Source organism: Anthonomus grandis, chromosome 19 (assembly GCF_022605725.1).
Source record: "Anthonomus grandis grandis chromosome 19, icAntGran1.3, whole genome shotgun sequence".
NCBI lineage: Eukaryota > Metazoa > Arthropoda > Insecta > Coleoptera > Curculionidae > Anthonomus > Anthonomus grandis.
The window spans coordinates 1247228-1268456 of record NC_065564.1 but is presented as its reverse complement, the minus strand read 5'-3'; the positions used below and the strand labels follow the sequence as shown (position 1 = coordinate 1268456).

At 35.1% G+C, this 21229-nt stretch overlaps 1 protein-coding gene across 2 annotated transcripts in view; it reads left to right on the top strand.

The window, feature by feature from the left end:
• The window catches only part of LOC126747702 (monocarboxylate transporter 12-like), a 75624-nt gene that overhangs the window by 37396 nt on the left and 16999 nt on the right, over positions 1 to 21229 (top strand). The window contains exons 8-12 of one of the 2 annotated variants that reach the window (XR_007664332.1): positions 759 to 980; positions 9490 to 9627; positions 9688 to 9834; positions 9888 to 10059; positions 10432 to 10594. Coding sequence is in view for 1 of the 2 variants with exons in the window: in XM_050456501.1 (XP_050312458.1) it covers positions 759 to 980; positions 9490 to 9627; positions 9688 to 10059; positions 10432 to 10594 (895 nt within the window). In the remaining variant the exon portion in view is untranslated. Of the gene's footprint in view, positions 1 to 758; positions 981 to 9489; positions 9628 to 9687; positions 10060 to 10431; positions 10595 to 21229 lie in introns of both variants that reach the window. The other variant, XM_050456501.1, reaches the window with a different exon arrangement.

Below are 21229 nucleotides of genomic sequence, written 5' to 3'. Positions count from 1 at the left end.
TACGGGGCTCCGCTATTAATCTTTCTAATACTGTCTAGACACTTGAGAAACTGCGATTTTATTATTTATCGATTCGGAGGTGTCCTGTTAGAGCGTCGAACGGAGGCACTTGTTTTTTTTTTTAATTTTTAACAGGAGCCTGATGTATTACCGGGGGTATTTTACCGGATATTGATTAGGTAGAGGGTTGGAGTAAAGTTTCCCTTACAGGGCTTTCTTTGGGCTACAAAAAACCTTTATATAACTATTCTGTAGCTGTTATAGTTATTAAGTTATGAGGCATTAAAGTTTGGGTCAAGTGAAATGAGTTAGTCCCACAATTTTTCATGTAACTTTTCACTGAAACAAGTTAGAGACATGATCCAAAGTTTTCCTAATAAAGCACCCTTGGGGCTACAAAAAACCCTTATATAACTATTTTGTAACTATTATAGTTATTTAGTTATGATTCGTTAAAGTTTGGCTTAATTTTGATCACTTAACCCCACATTTTTTCACATAACTTTTTACTCAAAAGAGTTAGAAACATGAATCAAAGTTTGCCTAATAGTGCCTGCTTTGGGCCACAAAAAACCTTTATATAACTATTTTATAACTATTACAGTTATTCAGTTATAATGCATTAAAGTTTGATCAGTTATCCCGACATAACTTTCCACTGGAACAAGTTAGAGCCATAATTCAAACTTTCCTTAGTAGCTACCATAACTGGCTCCTCAACTTAACCTAAAAAACCATTAACATAACCTCAATTTTAGGTTTAGACGATTGGGTGATTTACGTGCAAATCTACTTGGGTCTGGCCTGGTCCTTAGGTTGTACCATCTTCAGTGCGTTGGTACTGCACAAAACGAGCGAGTGCAGGATAGCGAGGCAGTACCTCTGCCAGTCGGCGGTTTTTATGTGCGGACTCTCGGTACTCGCTTTTACCGTCGTCAATGACAATTACCACGCGTACGTCATGTTCGCCTGGATCTACGGTAAGTTGTACCTAAATAGACGTTTTCCTGGATAACTTTTTACTGGATTAAGTTAGAGTTATGATTCAAAAAGTTCCTAACAGGGAATCCTTGGGGCTATAAAAAACTATTATACAACTTTTTTCTAACTATTATAGTTATTGAGTTATGACGAATTAAAGTTTGAGTTAAGTTCAATCGACTATCCCCACATTTTCCCTAATAACTTTTCACTGGATTAAGTTAGAGTTATGATTCAAAAAGTTCTCAATAGAGAATTCTTGGGGCTATAAAAAACTATTATACAACTTTTTTTCTAACTATTATAGTTATTGAGTTATGACGAATTAAAGTTTGAGTTAGGTTCGATCGACTATCACCACATTTTCCCTAATAACTTTTCACTGGATTAAGTTAGAGTTATGATTCAAAAAGTTCTCAATAGAGAATCCTTGGGGCTATAAAAAACTATTATACAACTTTTTTCTAACTATTATAGTTATTGAGTTATGACGAATTAAAGTTTGAGTTAAGTTCGATCGACTATGCCCACATTTTCCCTAATAACTTTTCACTGGATTAAGTTAGAGTTATGATTCAAAAAGTTCCTAACAGGGAATCCTTGGGGCTATAAAAAACTATTATACAACTTTTTTCTAACTATTATAGTTATTGAGTTATGACGAATTAAAGTTTGAGTTAAGTTTGATCGACTATGTCCACATTTTCTCTAATAACTTTTTACTGGATTAAGTTAGAGTTATGATTCAAAAAGTTCCTAACAGGGAATCCTTGGGGCTATAAAAAACTATTATACAACTTTTTTCTAACTATTACAGTTATTGAGTTATGACGAATTAAAGTTTGAGTTAAGTTCGATTGACTATCCCCACATTTTCTCTAATAACTTTTCACTGGATTAAGTTAGAGTTATGATTCAAAAAGTTTCTAGCAGGGAATCCTTGGGGCTATAAAAAACTATTATGTAACTTTTTTCTAACTATTATAGTTATTGAGTTATGACGAATTAAAGTTTGAGTTAAGTTTGATCGACTATGTCCACATTTTCTCTAATAACTTTTTACTGGATTAAGTTAGAGTTATGATTCAAAAAGTTCTTAACAGGGAATCCTTGGGGCTATAAAAAACTATTATACAACTTTTTTCTAACTATTACAGTTATTGAGTTATGACGAATTAAAGTTTGAGTTAAGTTCGATCGACTATCCCCACATTTTCCCTAATAACTTTTCACTGGATTAAGTTAGAGTTATGATTCAAAAAGTTCCTAACAGGGAATCCTTGGGGCTATAAAAAACTATTATACAACTTTTTTCTAACTATTATAGTTATTGAGTTATGACGAATTAAAGTTTGAGTTAAGTTCAATCGACTATCCCCACATTTTCCCTAATAACTTTTCACTGGATTAAGTTAGAGTTATGATTCAAAAAGTTCTCAATAGAGAATCCTTGGGGCTATAAAAAACTATTATACAACTTTTTTCTAACTATTATAGTTATTGAGTTATGACGAATTAAAGTTTGAGTTAAGTTCGATCGACTACCCCCACATTTTCCCTAATAACTTTTCACTGGATTAAGTTAGAGTTATGATTCAAAAAGTTTCTAACAGGGAATCCTTGGGGCTATAAAAAACTATTATACAACTTTTTTCTAACTATTATAGTTATTGAGTTATGACGAATTAAAGTTTGAGTTAAGTTCGATCGACTACCCCCACATTTTCCCTAATAACTTTTCACTGGATTAAGTTAGAGTTATGATTCAAAAAGTTCCTAACAGGGAATCCTTGGGGCTATAAAAAACTATTATACAACTTGTTTCTAACTATTATAGTTACCGAGTTATAAGCCTTTAAAGTTTATCCTGACATATCTGGTTATGGCATCAGTACATCTAATAAGTTAAAGAATGAAGGGAGTCAGAGGGAAATAATAATAATATACGTAAGTGGCACTTTGGGAAACGAGGGGCGGGGGTGGGGAAAAAGGGTCGCCCTTTATAACTTAATCCGCCCTTCGTAACGGAAAAAATAAATCTCTCGCTGCATAATCGGGTGTCATCTATCATCTTTAAGGGAACCGGGGAGGGGCGGGGGGGATTAAAGTGGCTTTAAAGATGCCATTTGCCATCAAGGGGGCGATGGGGGGCGGCTTTCCCTTCATTATGGTACATTTTCGGTGAAAATCGATTGATTAGGTGAAAAGTTATTGGGGGTTGAAAGTTGGTTGTGAAGAAATGGCGAAGGCGCCGGCTCTTTTTTGCTCTCGTTTGTTTCTTTACGGTTTTAATGGTGTTTTAGGTAAGGTTGGAGTAAATTGTTTTTTTGTAGCTGATAGGAGAAGGTTTGGGCTCCATTGCTACCAATTTTTATGAAAATCCATTAATTGGGAAAACAGGTATAAGGGGTTGAAAATTGGCCAAAAAAATGGTGAAGGCGCCAACCTTAGGTTTGTTTCAGGCAGTTTAAATGGCGTGAAAGTTAAAATTTGACTGAGTCGTTTCCAATGGAAGATACAGGAAGGCTTGGGCTCCATTACTACCAATTTCCATGAAAATCCATTAATTAGGAAAAAAGTTATAAGGAGTCGAAGTTTGGACCAAAAAAATACAGTCCCAAATTTTTATTTTTTTTTTAATTGTCTTAAAGTTAAAGTTCAACTAAATTGTTTCTATTAGGCGATAGGAGTTCTCTTAGATTCCATTACTACCAATTTCCATGAATATCCATTAATTGGAAAAAAAGTTATGAGGGATTAAAAATGGGCTTTAAAAAAATGGTGAAGGCGCGGACCCTAGGTCTGTTTCATAGGATTTAAATGCTGTTATAGTTCTAGTTTAATTAAATAGTTTCTATTGGGCGATAGTGGATGCTTGGGGCTCCATTACTACCAATTTCCATTAAAATCCATTAATTGGGAAAAAAGTTATTAGGAGTTAAATTTTAGGACTTAGAATTACAGACCCAAATTTTTGATTTATTCTTTTAATGGCCCTAAATATGAAATTCAATTAAATTGTTTCTATTGGGCGATAGTGGATGCTTGGGGCTCCATTACTACCAATTTCCATTAAAATCCATTAATTGGGAAAAAAGTTATTAGGAGTTAAATTTTAGGACTTAGAATTACAGACCCAAATTTTTGATTTATTCTTTTAAGGGCCTTAAATATGAAATTCAATTAAATGGTTTCTATTGGGCGATAGTGGATGCTTGGGGCTCCATTACTACCAATTTCCATTAAAATCCATTAATTGGGAAAAAAGTTATTAGGAGTTAAATTTTAGGACTTAGAATTACAGACCCAAATTTTTGATTTATTCTTTTAATGGCCCTAAATATGAAATTCAATTAAATTGTTTCTATTGGGCGATAGTGGATGCTTGGGGCTCCATTACTACCAATTTCCATTAAAATCCATTAATTGGGAAAAAAGTTATTAGGAGTTAAATTTTAGGACTTAGAATTACAGACCCAAATTTTTGATTTATTCTTTTAAGGGCCTTAAATATGAAATTCAATTAAATGGTTTCTATTGGGCGATAGTGGATGCTTGGGGCTCCATTACTACCAATTTCCATTAAAATCCATTAATTGGGAAAAAAGTTATTAGGAGTTAAATTTTAGGACTTAGAATTACAGACCCAAATTTTTGATTTATTCTTTTAAGGGCCTTAAATATGAAATTCAATTAAATGGTTTCTATTGGGCGATAGTGGATGCTTGGGGCTCCATTACTACCAATTTCCATTAAAATCCATTAATTGGGAAAAAAGTTATTAGGAGTTAAATTTTAGGACTTAGAATTACAGACCCAAATTTTTCATTTATTCTTTTAATGGCCTTAAATATGAAATTCAATTAAATTGTTTCTATTGGGCGATAGTGGATGCTTGGGGCTCCATTACTACCAATTTCCATTAAAATCCATTAATTGGGAAAAAAGTTATTAGGAGTTAAATTTTAGGACTTAGAATTACAGACCCAAATTTTTGATTTATTCTTTTAAGGGCCTTAAATATGAAATTCAATTAAATGGTTTCTATTGGGCGATAGTGGATGCTTGGGGCTCCATTACTACCAATTTCCATTAAAATCCATTAATTGGGAAAAAAGTTATTAGGAGTTAAATTTTAGGACTTAGAATTACAGACCCAAATTTTTCATTTATTCTTTTAATGGCCTTAAATATGAAATTCAATTAAATTGTTTCTATTGGGCGATAGTGGATGCTTGGGGCTCCATTACTACCAATTTCCATTAAAATCCATTAATTGGGAAAAAAGTTATTAGGAGTTAAATTTTAGGACTTAGAATTACAGACCCAAATTTTTGATTTATTCTTTTAATGGCCCTAAATATGAAATTCAATTAAATTGTTTCTATTGGGCGATAGTGGATGCTTGGGGCTCCATTACTACCAATTTCCATTAAAATCCATTAATTGGGAAAAAAGTTATTAGGAGTTAAATTTTAGGACTTAGAATTACAGACCCAAATTTTTGATTTATTCTTTTAAGGGCCTTAAATATGAAATTCAATTAAATGGTTTCTATTGGGCGATAGTGGATGCTTGGGGCTCCATTACTACCAATTTCCATTAAAATCCATTAATTGGGAAAAAAGTTATTAGGAGTTAAATTTTAGGACTTAGAATTACAGACCCAAATTTTTGATTTATTCTTTTAAGGGCCTTAAATATGAAATTCAATTAAATGGTTTCTATTGGGCGATAGTGGATGCTTGGGGCTCCATTACTACCAATTTCCATTAAAATCCATTAATTGGGAAAAAAGTTATTAGGAGTTAAATTTTAGGACTTAGAATTACAGACCCAAATTTTTCATTTATTCTTTTAATGGCCTTAAATATGAAATTCAATTAAATTGTTTCTATTGGGCGATAGTGGATGCTTGGGGCTCCATTACTACCAATTTCCATTAAAATCCATTAATTGGGAAAAAAGTTATTAGGAGTTAAATTTTAGGACTTAGAATCACAGACCCAAATTTTTGATTTATTCTTTTAATGGCCTTAAATATGAAATTCAATTAAATTGTTTCTATTGGGCGATAGTGGATGCTTGGGGCTCCATTACTACCAATTTCCATTAAAATCCATTAATTGGGAAAAAAGTTATTAGGAGTTAAATTTTAGGACTTAGAATTACAGACCCAAATTTTTGATTTATTCTTTTAATGGCCCTAAATATGAAATTCAATTAAATTGTTTCTATTGGGCGATAGTGGATGCTTGGGGCTCCATTACTACCAATTTCCATTAAAATCCATTAATTGGGAAAAAAGTTATTAGGAGTTAAATTTTAGGACTTAGAATTACAGACCCAAATTTTTGATTTATTCTTTTAATGGCCTTAAATATGAAATTCAATTAAATGGTTTCTATTGGGCGATAGTGGATGCTTGGGGCTCCATTACTACCAATTTCCATTAAAATCCATTAATTGGGAAAAAAGTTATTAGGAGTTAAATTTTAGGACTTAGAATTACAGACCCAAATTTTTCATTTATTCTTTTAATGGCCTTAAATATGAAATTCAATTAAATTGTTTCTATTGGGCGATAGTGGATGCTTGGGGCTCCATTACTACCAATTTCCATTAAAATCCATTAATTGGGAAAAAAGTTATTAGGAGTTAAATTTTAGGACTTAGAATCACAGACCCAAATTTTTGATTTATTCTTTTAATGGCCTTAAATATGAAATTCAATTAAATTGTTTCTATTGGGCGATAGTGGATGCTTGGGGCTCCATTACTACCAATTTCCATTAAAATCCATTAATTGGGAAAAAAGTTATTAGGAGTTAAATTTTAGGACTTAGAATTACAGACCCAAATTTTTGATTTATTCTTTTAATGGCCTTAAATATGAAATTCAATTAAATTGTTTCTATTGGGCGATAGTGGATGCTTGGGGCTCCATTACTACCAATTTCCATTAAAATCCATTAATTGGGAAAAAAGTTATTAGGAGTTAAATTTTAGGACTTAGAATTACAGACCCAAATTTTTGATTTATTCTTTTAATGGCCTTAAATATGAAATTCAATTAAATGGTTTCTATTGGGCGATAGTGGATGCTTGGGGCTCCATTACTACCAATTTCCATTAAAATCCATTAATTGGGAAAAAAGTTATTAGGAGTTAAATTTTAGGACTTAGAATTACAGACCCAAATTTTTCATTTATTCTTTTAATGGCCTTAAATATGAAATTCAATTAAATTGTTTCTATTGGGCGATAGTGGATGCTTGGGGCTCCATTACTACCAATTTCCATTAAAATCCATTAATTGGGAAAAAAGTTATTAGGAGTTAAATTTTAGGACTTAGAATCACAGACCCAAATTTTTGATTTATTCTTTTAATGGCCTTAAATATGAAATTCAATTAAATTGTTTCTATTGGGCGATAGTGGATGCTTGGGGCTCCATTACTACCAATTTCCATTAAAATCCATTAATTGGGAAAAAAGTTATTAGGAGTTAAATTTTAGGACTTAGAATTACAGACCCAAATTTTTGATTTATTCTTTTAATGGCCCTAAATATGAAATTCAATTAAATTGTTTCTATTGGGCGATAGTGGATGCTTGGGGCTCCATTACTACCAATTTCCATTAAAATCCATTAATTGGGAAAAAAGTTATTAGGAGTTAAATTTTAGGACTTAGAATTACAGACCCAAATTTTTGATTTATTCTTTTAATGGCCTTAAATATGAAATTCAATTAAATGGTTTCTATTGGGCGATAGTGGATGCTTGGGGCTCCATTACTACCAATTTCCATTAAAATCCATTAATTGGGAAAAAAGTTATTAGGAGTTAAATTTTAGGACTTAGAATTACAGACCCAAATTTTTCATTTATTCTTTTAATGGCCTTAAATATGAAATTCAATTAAATTGTTTCTATTGGGCGATAGTGGATGCTTGGGGCTCCATTACTACCAATTTCCATTAAAATCCATTAATTGGGAAAAAAGTTATTAGGAGTTAAATTTTAGGACTTAGAATTACAGACCCAAATTTTTGATTTATTCTTTTAATGGCCTTAAATATGAAATTCAATTAAATGGTTTCTATTGGGCGATAGTGGATGCTTGGGGCTCCATTACTACCAATTTCCATTAAAATCCATTAATTGGGAAAAAAGTTATTAGGAGTTAAATTTTAGGACTTAGAATCACAGACCCAAATTTTTGATTTATTCTTTTAATGGCCTTAAATATGAAATTCAATTAAATTGTTTCTATTGGGCGATAGTGGATGCTTGGGGCTCCATTACTACCAATTTCCATTAAAATCCATTAATTGGGAAAAAAGTTATTAGGAGTTAAATTTTAGGACTTAGAATTACAGACCCAAATTTTTCATTTATTCTTTTAATGGCCTTAAATATGAAATTCAATTAAATTGTTTCTATTGGGCGATAGTGGATGCTTGGGGCTCCATTACTACCAATTTCCATTAAAATCCATTAATTGGGAAAAAAGTTATTAGGAGTTAAATTTTAGGACTTAGAATCACAGACCCAAATTTTTGATTTATTCTTTTAATGGCCTTAAATATGAAATTCAATTAAATGGTTTCTATTGGGCGATAGTGGATGCTTGGGGCTCCATTACTACCAATTTCCATTAAAATCCATTAATTGGGAAAAAAGTTATTAGGAGTTAAATTTTAGGACTTAGAATCACAGACCCAAATTTTTGATTTATTCTTTTAATGGCCTTAAATATGAAATTCAATTAAATTGTTTCTATTGGGCGATAGTGGATGCTTGGGGCTCCATTACTACCAATTTCCATTAAAATCCATTAATTGGGAAAAAAGTTATTAGGAGTTAAATTTTAGGACTTAGAATTACAGACCCAAATTTTTCATTTATTCTTTTAATGGCCTTAAATATGAAATTCAATTAAATTGTTTCTATTGGGCGATAGTGGATGCTTGGGGCTCCATTACTACCAATTTCCATTAAAATCCATTAATTGGGAAAAAAGTTATTAGGAGTTAAATTTTAGGACTTAGAATCACAGACCCAAATTTTTGATTTATTCTTTTAATGGCCTTAAATATGAAATTCAATTAAATGGTTTCTATTGGGCGATAGTGGATGCTTGGGGCTCCATTACTACCAATTTCCATTAAAATCCACTAATTAGGAAAAAAGTTATAAGCTGTCAAAGATTCCGTGTCAAGAAATGGCGAAGGCGCGCCACACCTAATTTGTCATATAACTCCTGAACGGGACAACTTAGAGGGACCATTCAAAGACCCTCTTATAAAGCACGCGATTTCCTTTAAAAAACCTTTATATAACTCGCTCGTACCCGGTACCGCCTTCGAGGTACCACCCCTCAAAGCCTTTTGGCCCGATATCTCCTGAACCAAACCCGCTAGAGTTTCGATTTAAAAAGTGATTTATTGCACTAAAAATATTCTTTAAAAACAAAATAATGTCGGTACTCTCTTGAACGCAGGTTTCTTCTACGGCGGGTACCACTACTCCCTGAAGATGTACACGTACGAACGCGTACGCGCCCGTCACTTCTCCAGGACGTGGGGCTTTGTGCAGTTCTCCCAAGCGATCCCCATCGCCGTGGGAATCCCCTTGTCAGGTACCATGCTAAGGTACCACCCCTCAGACCCCCCCACCACCTAATAAACACAAATTCCAGGATACCTGAACGACGAGTACGGCAACAGGTCCGGGTACTACTTCAGCTCCGTCTGCACCCTGGTGGGCAGCCTCACCCTCTTCCTCACCGATTTCCATCGGTACCGTATCGCGAAACACAAACACCCGAGGGAAAACGGTACCAGACGTGCGTGTTCGAATGACGCGTGTCCGCACATGCGAAAACTCTCTTTTACGCAGGAACCGGAGAACGAGCACGGGGCGTATGGACACGCGGGGGCGGCGGAAACGGCCGCTTTTGTTTTGGGCGGCGAGGCGGCGGCGGCGGCGGTACAAAATGGCGGCAGGGGAGACAGCGGGGCGGCCGTGTCCGCCGCCGACAAGGGCGAGTTGACTTGTATATCGGAAGAAGGTACTTTTGTTGTTTTAAATTACGAAGAAAGGGGAGTTGACTGAGGTTTTCCTTTGTAACTTTGCAACTGTGGCCGATAGGGGGCTGATTTAAAAAAAGCCTTAGAGGGCACGAAATTCCCTTTAAAAAACCCTTATATAACTACGTTCTATCTGACATAGTCAGGGAGCTATCGCCAATCAAACTTTTACCTCATAACCTTGTCTAACTTAGGGGCCTCAGTCTGCATCCCTCGATCCTAGGGGATCCCCCCAAAACTGTCAAAGAGAGAGATTAATAAATAATATAATCGAAAGCTGTAGAAAGAGTGTGAGAGAGAAAAACACAATTTTTTCTTCTTCTAACGCAGTTTCTTTCTCTATCTGTTTCTAGGTATAGCGGATATGGACCTGCCGGACGACCTACTGGACGACCTGGACTACATCGGGGACTGTATCACCTCCTGTAACAAAGTGGAGAATTATCTGATGCTCAGCGAGTTCGAGAATAATCTGTTTGCCGAGATGCCCTCGATTCTGGATCGTAGGGGGCGTAGGTAAGGGGCCGCCCTAATAACGCAGAAACGTGCCGGAAATGTGCTTAATTACGTTGCTTGTAGGGGTCGGAGAGGGTTGGTTTTTGTTTTAAAAGATGCTTTGAAGTGTTCTTAAGCTTTCAGTAAAGGAATCATGGAAATCCATGCATTAGAACCTTTTTTATCCAGGTTTTTGGAAATCATGTCCAAGAGAAAAGATGGTCTCAGGTAACTTGGGTCATAACTCCACTTCTGGTAGTCAGATCGGGTTGATTTTTGTTTTAAAAGATTCTATGAACTGTTCTTAAGCTTTCAGTGAAAGAATCATGGAAATCCATGCATTAGAACCTTTTTTATCCAGGTTTTTGGAAATCATGTCCAAAGGAAAAGATGGTCTCAGGTAACTTGGGTCATAACTCCACTTCTGGTAGTCAGATCGGGTTGATTTTTGTTTTAAAAGATTCTTTGAAGTGTTCTTAAGCTTTCAGTAAAGGAATCATGAAAATCCATGCATTATAACCTTTTTTATCCAGGTTTTTGGAAATCATGTCCAAGGGAAAAGATGGTCTCAGGTAACTTGGGTCATAACTCCACTTCTGGTAGTCAGATCGGGTTGATTTTTGTTTTAAAAGATTCTATGAACTGTTCTTAAGCTTTCAGTGAAAGAATCATGGAAATCCATGCATTAGAACCTTTTTTATCCAGGTTTTTGGAAATCATGTCCAAAGGAAAAGATGGTCTCAGGTAACTTGGGTCATAACTCCACTTCTGGTAGTCAGATCGGGTTGATTTTTGTTTTAAAAGATTCTTTGAAGTGTTCTTAAGCTTTCAGTAAAGGAATCATGGAAATCCATGCATTAGAACCTTTTTTATCCAGGTTTTTGGAAATCATGTCCAAGGGAAAAGATGGTCTCAGGTAACTTGGGTCATAACTTTACTTCTTGTAGTCAGATCGGGTTGATTTTTGTTTTAAAAGATTCTATGAACTGTTCTTAAGCTTTCAGTGAAAGAATCATGGAAATCCATGCATTAGAACCTTTTTTATCCAGGTTTTTGGAAATCATGTCCAAAGGAAAAGATGGTCTCAGGTAACTTGGGTCATAACTCCACTTCTGGTAGTCAGATCGGGTTGATTTTTGTTTTAAAAGATTCTATGAACTGTTCTTAAGCTTTCAGTGAAAGAATCATGGAAATCCATGCATTAGAACCTTTTTTATCCAGGTTTTTGGAAATCATGTCAAAGGGAAAAGATGGTCTCAGGTAACTTGGGTCATAACTCCACTTCTGGTAGTCAGATCGAGTTGATTCTTGTTTCAAAAGATTCTTTGAAGTGTTCTTAAGCTTTCAGTAAAAGAATCATGGAAATCCATGCATTAGAACCTTTTTTATCCAGGTTTTTGGAAATCATGTCCAAAGGAAAAGATGGTCTCAGGTAACTTGGGTCATAACTCCACTTCTGGTAGTCAGATCGGGTTGATTTTTGTTTTAAAAGATTCTTTGAAGTGTTCTTAAGCTTTCGTTGAAAGAATCATGGAAATCCATGCATTAGAACCCTCTTTATCCAAGTTTTTTGGAAATCATGTCAAAGGGAAAAGATGGTCTCAGGTAACTTGGGTCATAACTCCACTTCTGGTAGTCAGATCGAGTTGATTCTTGTTTCAAAAGATTCTTTGAAGTGTTCTTAAGCTTTCAGTAAAAGAATCATGGAAATCCATGCATTAGAACCTTTTTTATCCAGGTTTTTGGAAATCATGTCCAAGGGAAAAGATGGTCTCAGGTAACTTGGGTCATAACTTTACTTCTTGTAGTCAGATCGGGTTGATTTTTGTTTTAAAAGATTCTATGAACTGTTCTTAAGCTTTCAGTGAAAGAATCATGGAAATCCATGCATTAGAACCTTTTTTATCCAGGTTTTTGGAAATCATGTCCAAAGGAAAAGATGGTCTCAGGTAACTTGGGTCATAACTCCACTTCTGGTAGTCAGATCGGGTTGATTTTTGTTTTAAAAGATTCTATGAACTGTTCTTAAGCTTTCAGTGAAAGAATCATGGAAATCCATGCATTAGAACCTTTTTTATCCAGGTTTTTGGAAATCATGTCAAAGGGAAAAGATGGTCTCAGGTAACTTGGGTCATAACTCCACTTCTGGTAGTCAGATCGAGTTGATTCTTGTTTCAAAAGATTCTTTGAAGTGTTCTTAAGCTTTCAGTAAAAGAATCATGGAAATCCATGCATTAGAACCTTTTTTATCCAGGTTTTTGGAAATCATGTCCAAAGGAAAAGATGGTCTCAGGTAACTTGGGTCATAACTCCACTTCTGGTAGTCAGATCGGGTTGATTTTTGTTTTAAAAGATTCTTTGAAGTGTTCTTAAGCTTTCGTTGAAAGAATCATGGAAATCCATGCATTAGAACCCTCTTTATCCAAGTTTTTTGGAAATCATGTCCAAGGGAAAAGATGGTCTCAGGTAACTTGGGTCATAACTCCACTTCTGGTAGTCAGATCGAGTTGATTCTTGTTTTAAAAGATTCTTTGAAGTGTTCTTAAGCTTTCAGTAAAAGAATCATGGAAATCCATGCATTAGAACCTTTTTTATCCAGGTTTTTGGAAACCATGTTCAAGGGAAAAGATGGTCTCAGGTAACTTGGGTCATAACTCCACTTCTGGTAGTCAGATCGGGTTGATTTTTGTTTTAAAAGATTCTTTAAAGTGTTCTTAAGCTTTCGTTGAAAGAATCATGGAAATCCATGCATTAGAACCCTCTTTATCCAAGTTTTTTGGAAATCATGTCCAAGGGAAAAGATGGTCTCAGGTAACTTGGGTCATAACTCCACTTCTGGTAGTCAGATCGGGTTGATTTTTGTTTTAAAAGATTCTTTGAAGTGTTCTTAAGCTTTCAGTAAAAGAATCATGGAAATCCATGCATTAGAACCTTTTTTATCCAGGTTTTTGGAAACCATGTTCAAGGGAAAAGATGGTCTCAGGTAACTTGGGTCATAACTCCACTTCTGGTAGTCAGATCGGGTTGATTTTTGTTTTAAAAGATTCTTTAAAGTGTTCTTAAGCTTTCGCTGAAAGAATCATGGAAATCCATGCATTAGAACCCTCTTTATCCAAGTTTTTTGGAAATCATGTCCAAGGGAAAAGATGGTCTCAGGTAACTTGGGTCATAACTCCACTTCTGGTAGTCAGATCGAGTTGATTCTTGTTTTAAAAGATTCTTTGAAGTGTTCTTAAGCTTTCAGTAAAAGAATCATAGAAATCCATGCACTAGAACCTTTTTTATCCAGTTTTTTGGAAATCATGTCCAAGGGAAAAGATGGTCTTAAGTAACTTGGGTCATAACTCCACTTCTGGTAGTCAGATCGGGTTGATTTTTATTTTAAAAGATTCTATGAACTGTTCTTAAGCTTTCAGTGAAAGAATCATGGAAATCCATGAATTAGAACCTTTTTTATCCAAGTTTTTGGAAATCATGTCCAAGGGAAAAGATGGTCTCAGGTAACTTGGGTCATAACTCCACTTCTGGTAGTCAGATCGGGTTGATTTTTGTTTTAAAAGATTCTTTGAAGTGTTCTTAAGCTTTCAGTAAACGAATCATGGAAATCCATGCACTAGAACCTTTTTTATCCAGTTTTTTGGAAATCATGTCCAAGGGAAAAGATGGTCTCAGGTAACTTGGTTCATAATTCTACTTCTGGTAGTCAGATCGGGTTGATTTTTGTTTTAAAAGATTCTTTGAAGTGTTCTTAAGCTTTCAGTAAAAGAATCATGGAAATCCATGCACTAGAACCTTTTTTATCCAGTTTTTTGGAAATCATGTCCAAGGGAAAAGATGGTCTTAAGTAACTTGGGTCATAACTCCACTTCTGGTAGTCAGATCGGGTTGATTTTTATTTTAAAAGATTCTATGAACTGTTCTTAAGCTTTCAGTGAAAGAATCATGGAAATCCATGAATTAGAACCTTTTTTATCCAAGTTTTTGGAAATCATGTCCAAGGGAAAAGATGGTCTCAGGTAACTTGGGTCATAACTCCACTTCTGGTAGTCAGATCAAGTTGGTTCTTGTTTCAAAAGATTCTTTGAAGTGTTCTTAAGCTTTCAGTGAAAGAATCATGGAAATCCATACATTAGAACCTTTTTTATCCAGGTTTTTGGAAACCATGTTCAAGGGAAAAGATGGTCTCAGGTAACTTGGGTCATAACTCCACTTCTGGTAGTCAGATCGGGTTGATTTTTGTTTTAAAAGATTCTTTGAAGTGTTCTTAAGCTTTCAGTAAAAGAATCATGGAAATCCATACATTAGAACCTTTTTTATCCAGGTTTTTGGAAACCATGTTCAAGGGAAAAGATGGTCTCAGGTAACTTGGGTCATAACTCCACTTCTGGTAGTCAGATCGGGTTGATTTTTGTTTTAAAAGATTCTTTGAAGTGTTCTTAAGCTTTCAGTAAAAGAATCATGGAAATCCATACATTAGAACCTTTTTTATCCAGGTTTTTGGAAACCATGTTCAAGGGAAAAGATGGTCTCAGGTAACTTGGGTCATAACTCCACTTCTGGTAGTCAGATCGGGTTGATTTTTATTTTAAAAGATTCTTTGAAGTGTTCTTAAGCTTTCGTTGAAAGAATCATGGAAATCCATGCATTAGAACCCTCTTTATCCAAGTTTTTTGGAAATCATGTCCAAGGGAAAAGATGGTCTCAGGTAACTTGGGTCATAACTCCACTTCTGGTAGTCAGATCGGGTTGATTTTTGTTTTAAAAGATTCTTTGAAGTGTTCTTAAGCTTTCAGTAAAAGAATCATGGAAATCCATGCATTAGAACCTTTTTTATCCAGGTTTTTGGAAACCATGTTCAAGGGAAAAGATGGTCTCAGGTAACTTGGGTCATAACTCCACTTCTGGTAGTCAGATCGGGTTGATTTTTGTTTTAAAAGATTCTTTGAAGTGTTCTTAAGCTTTCGTTGAAAGAATCATGGAAATCCATGCATTAGAACCCTCTTTATCCAAGTTTTTTGGAAATCATGTCCAAGGGAAAAGATGGTCTCAGGTAACTTGGGTCATAACTCCACTTCTGGTAGTCAGATCGGGTTGATTTTTGTTTTAAAAGATTCTTTGAAGTGTTCTTAAGCTTTCAGTAAAAGAATCATGGAAATCCATGCATTAGAACCTTTTTTATCCAGGTTTTTGGAAACCATGTTCAAGGGAAAAGATGGTCTCAGGTAACTTGGGTCATAACTCCACTTCTGGTAGTCAGATCGGGTTGATTTTTGTTTTAAAAGATTCTTTAAAGTGTTCTTAAGCTTTCGCTGAAAGAATCATGGAAATCCATGCATTAGAACCCTCTTTATCCAAGTTTTTTGGAAATCATGTCCAAGGGAAAAGATGGTCTCAGGTAACTTGGGTCATAACTCCACTTCTGGTAGTCAGATCGAGTTGATTCTTGTTTTAAAAGATTCTTTGAAGTGTTCTTAAGCTTTCAGTAAAAGAATCATAGAAATCCATGCACTAGAACCTTTTTTATCCAGTTTTTTGGAAATCATGTCCAAGGGAAAAGATGGTCTTAAGTAACTTGGGTCATAACTCCACTTCTGGTAGTCAGATCGGGTTGATTTTTATTTTAAAAGATTCTATGAACTGTTCTTAAGCTTTCAGTGAAAGAATCATGGAAATCCATGAATTAGAACCTTTTTTATCCAAGTTTTTGGAAATCATGTCCAAGGGAAAAGATGGTCTCAGGTAACTTGGGTCATAACTCCACTTCTGGTAGTCAGATCGGGTTGATTTTTGTTTTAAAAGATTCTTTGAAGTGTTCTTAAGCTTTCGTTGAAAGAATCATGGAAATCCATGCATTAGAACCTTTTTTATCCAGGTTTATGGAAATCATGTCCAAGGGAAAAGATGGTCTTAGGTAACTTGGGTCATAACTCCACTTCTGGTAGTCAGATCGAGTTGATTCTTGTTTCAAAAGATTCTTTGAAGTGTTCTTAAGCTTTCAGTGAAAGAATCATGAAAATCCATGCACTAGAACCTTTTTTATCCAGGTTTGTGGAAATCATGTCCAACGGAAAAGATGGTCTCAGGTAACTTGGGTCATAACTCCACTTCTGGTAGTCAGATCGGGTTGATTTTTGTTTTAAAAGATTCTTTGAAGTGTTCTTAAGCTTTCAGTAAACGAATCATGGAAATCCATGCACTAGAACCTTTTTTATCCAGTTTTTTGGAAATCATGTCCAAGGGAAAAGATGGTCTCAGGTAACTTGGTTCATAATTCTACTTCTGGTAGTCAGATCGGGTTGATTTTTGTTTTAAAAGATTCTTTGAAGTGTTCTTAAGCTTTCAGTAGAAGAATCATGGAAATCCATGCACTAGAACCTTTTTTATCCAGTTTTTTGGAAATCATGTCCAAGGGAAAAGATGGTCTTAAGTAACTTGGGTCATAACTCCACTTCTGGTAGTCAGATCGGGTTGATTTTTATTTTAAAAGATTCTATGAACTGTTCTTAAGCTTTCAGTGAAAGAATCATGGAAATCCATGAATTAGAACCTTTTTTATCCAAGTTTTTGGAAATCATGTCCAAGGGAAAAGATGGTCTCAGGTAACTTGGGTCATAACTCCACTTCTGGTAGTCAGATCGGGTTGATTTTTGTTTTAAAAGATTCTTTGAAGTGTTCTTAAGCTTTCGTTGAAAGAATCATGGAAATCCATGCATTAGAACCTTTTTTATCCAGGTTTATGGAAATCATGTCCAAGGGAAAAGATGGTCTTAGGTAACTTGGGTCATAACTCCACTTCTGGTAGTCAGATCGAGTTGATTCTTGTTTCAAAAGATTCTTTGAAGTGTTCTTAAGCTTTCAGTGAAAGAATCATGAAAATCCATGCACTAGAACCTTTTTTATCCAGGTTTGTGGAAATCATGTCCAACGGAAAAGATGGTCTCAGGTAACTTGGGTCATAACTCCACTTCTGGTAGTCAGATCGGGTTGATTTTTGTTTTAAAAGATTCTTTGAAGTGTTCTTAAGCTTTCAGTAAACGAATCATGGAAATCCATGCACTAGAACCTTTTTTATCCAGTTTTTTGGAAATCATGTCCAAGGGAAAAGATGGTCTCAGGTAACTTGGTTCATAATTCTACTTCTGGTAGTCAGATCGGGTTGATTTTTGTTTTAAAAGATTCTTTGAAGTGTTCTTAAGCTTTCAGTAAAAGAATCATGGAAATCCATGCACTAGAACCTTTTTTATCCAGTTTTTTGGAAACCATGTCCAAGGGAAAAGATGGTCTCAGGTAACTTGGGTCATAACTCCACTTCTGGTAGTCAGATCGGGTTGATTTTTGTTTTAAAAGATTCTTTGAAGTGTTCTTAAGCTTTCAGTAAAAGAATCATGGAAATCCATGCACTAGAACCCTCTTTATCCAAGTTTTTTGAAAATCATGTCCAAGGGAAAAGATGGTCTCAGGTAACTTGGGTCATAACTCCACTTCTGGTAGTCAGATCAAGTTGGTTCTTGTTTCAAAAGATTCTTTGAAGTGTTCTTAAGCTTTCAGTGAAAGAATCATGAAAATCCATGCACTAGAACCTTTTTTATCCAGGTTTGTGGAAATCATGTTCAAGGGAAAAGATGGTCTCAGGTAACTTGGGTCATAACTCCACTTCTGGTAGTCAGATCGGGTTGATTTTTGTTTTAAAAGATTCTTTAAAGTGTTCTTAAGCTTTCGCTGAAAGAATCATGGAAATCCATGCATTAGAACCCTCTTTATCCAAGTTTTTTGGAAATCATGTCCAAGGGAAAAGATGGTCTCAGGTAACTTGGGTCATAACTCCACTTCTGGTAGTCAGATCGAGTTGATTCTTGTTTTAAAAGATTCTTTGAAGTGTTCTTAAGCTTTCAGTAAAAGAATCATAGAAATCCATGCACTAGAACCTTTTTTATCCAGTTTTTTGGAAATCATGTCCAAGGGAAAAGATGGTCTTAAGTAACTTGGGTCATAACTCCACTTCTGGTAGTCAGATCGGGTTGATTTTTATTTTAAAAGATTCTATGAACTGTTCTTAAGCTTTCAGTGAAAGAATCATGGAAATCCATGAATTAGAACCTTTTTTATCCAAGTTTTTGGAAATCATGTCCAAGGGAAAAGATGGTCTCAGGTAACTTGGGTCATAACTCCACTTCTGGTAGTCAGATCGGGTTGATTTTTGTTTTAAAAGATTCTTTGAAGTGTTCTTAAGCTTTCGTTGAAAGAATCATGGAAATCCATGCATTAGAACCTTTTTTATCCAGGTTTATGGAAATCATGTCCAAGGGAAAAGATGGTCTTAGGTAACTTGGGTCATAACTCCACTTCTGGTAGTCAGATCGAGTTGATTCTTGTTTCAAAAGATTCTTTGAAGTGTTCTTAAGCTTTCAGTGAAAGAATCATGAAAATCCATGCACTAGAACCTTTTTTATCCAGGTTTGTGGAAATCATGTCCAACGGAAAAGATGGTCTCAGGTAACTTGGGTCATAACTCCACTTCTGGTAGTCAGATCGGGTTGATTTTTGTTTTAAAAGATTCTTTGAAGTGTTCTTAAGCTTTCAGTAAACGAATCATGGAAATCCATGCACTAGAACCTTTTTTATCCAGTTTTTTGGAAACCATGTCCAAGGGAAAAGATGGTCTCAGGTAACTTGGGTCATAACTCCACTTCTGGTAGTCAGATCGGGTTGATTTTTGTTTTAAAAGATTCTTTGAAGTGTTCTTAAGCTTTCAGTAAAAGAATCATGGAAATCCATGCACTAGAACCCTCTTTATCCAAGTTTTTTGAAAATCATGTCCAAGGGAAAAGATGGTCTCAGGTAACTTGGGTCATAACTCCACTTCTGGTAGTCAGATCAAGTTGGTTCTTGTTTCAAAAGATTCTTTGAAGTGTTCTTAAGCTTTCAGTGAAAGAATCATGAAAATCCATGCACTAGAACCTTTTTTATCCAGGTTTGTGGAAATCATGTCCAACGGAAAAGATGGTCTCAGGTAACTTGGGTCATAACTCCACTTCTGGTAGTCAGATCGGGTTGATTTTTGTTTTAAAAGATTCTTTAAAGTGTTCTTAAGCTTTCGCTGAAAGAATCATGGAAATCCATGCATTAGAACCCTCTTTATCCAAGTTTTTTGGAAATCATGTCCAAGGGAAAAGATGGTCTCAGGTAACTTGGGTCATAACTCCACTTCTGGTAGTCAGATCGAGTTGATTCTTGTTTTAAAAGATTCTTTGAAGTGTTCTTAAGCTTTCAGTAAAAGAATCATAGAAATCCATGCACTAGAACCTTTTTTATCCAGTTTTTTGGAAATCATGTCCAAGGGAAAAGATGGTCTTAAGTAACTTGGGTCATAACTCCACTTCTGGTAGTCAGATCGGGTTGATTTTTATTTTAAAAGATTCTATGAACTGTTCTTAAGCTTTCAGTGAAAGAATCATGGAAATCCATGAATTAGAACCTTTTTTATCCAAGTTTTTGGAAATCATGTCCAAGGGAAAAGATGGTCTCAGGTAACTTGGGTCATAACTCCACTTCTGGTAGTCAGATCGGGTTGATTTTTGTTTTAAAAGATTCTTTGAAGTGTTCTTAAGCTTTCGTTGAAAGAATCATGGAAATCCATGCATTAGAACCTTTTTTATCCAGGTTTATGGAAATCATGTCCAAGGGAAAAGATGGTCTTAGGTAACTTGGGTCATAACTCCACTTCTGGTAGTCAGATCGAGTTGATTCTTGTTTCAAAAGATTCTTTGAAGTGTTCTTAAGCTTTCAGTGAAAGAATCATGAAAATCCATGCACTAGAACCTTTTTTATCCAGGTTTGTGGAAATCATGTCCAACGGAAAAGATGGTCTCAGGTAACTTGGGTCATAACTCCACTTCTGGTAGTCAGATCGGGTTGATTTTTGTTTTAAAAGATTCTTTGAAGTGTTCTTAAGCTTTCAGTAAACGAATCATGGAAATCCATGCACTAGAACCTTTTTTATCCAGTTTTTTGGAAATCATGTCCAAGGGAAAAGATGGTCTCAGGTAACTTGGTTCATAATTCTACTTCTGGTAGTCAGATCGGGTTGATTTTTGTTTTAAAAGATTCTTTGAAGTGTTCTTAAGCTTTCAGTAAAAGAATCATGGAAATCCATGCACTAGAACCTTTTTTATCCAGTTTTTTGGAAACCATGTCCAAGGGAAAAGATGGTCTCAGGTAACTTGGGTCATAACTCCACTTCTGGTAGTCAGATCGGGTTGATTTTTGTTTTAAAAGATTCTTTGAAGTGTTCTTAAGCTTTCAGTAAAAGAATCATGGAAATCCATGCACTAGAACCCTCTTTATCCAAGTTTTTTGAAAATCATGTCCAAGGGAAAAGATGGTCTCAGGTAACTTGGGTCATAACTCCACTTCTGGTAGTCAGATCAAGTTGGTTCTTGTTTTAAAAGATTCTTTGAAGTGTTCTTAAGCTTTCAGTAAAAGAATCATGGAAATCCATGCATTAGAACCTTTTTTATCCAGGTTTTTGAAAATCATATTCAAGGGAAAAGACAGTCTCAGGTAACTTGGGTCATAACTCCACTTCTGGTAGTCAGATCAGGTTGATTCTTGCGTTAAAAGATTCTTTGAAGTGTTCTTAAGCTTTTATTGAAGGAA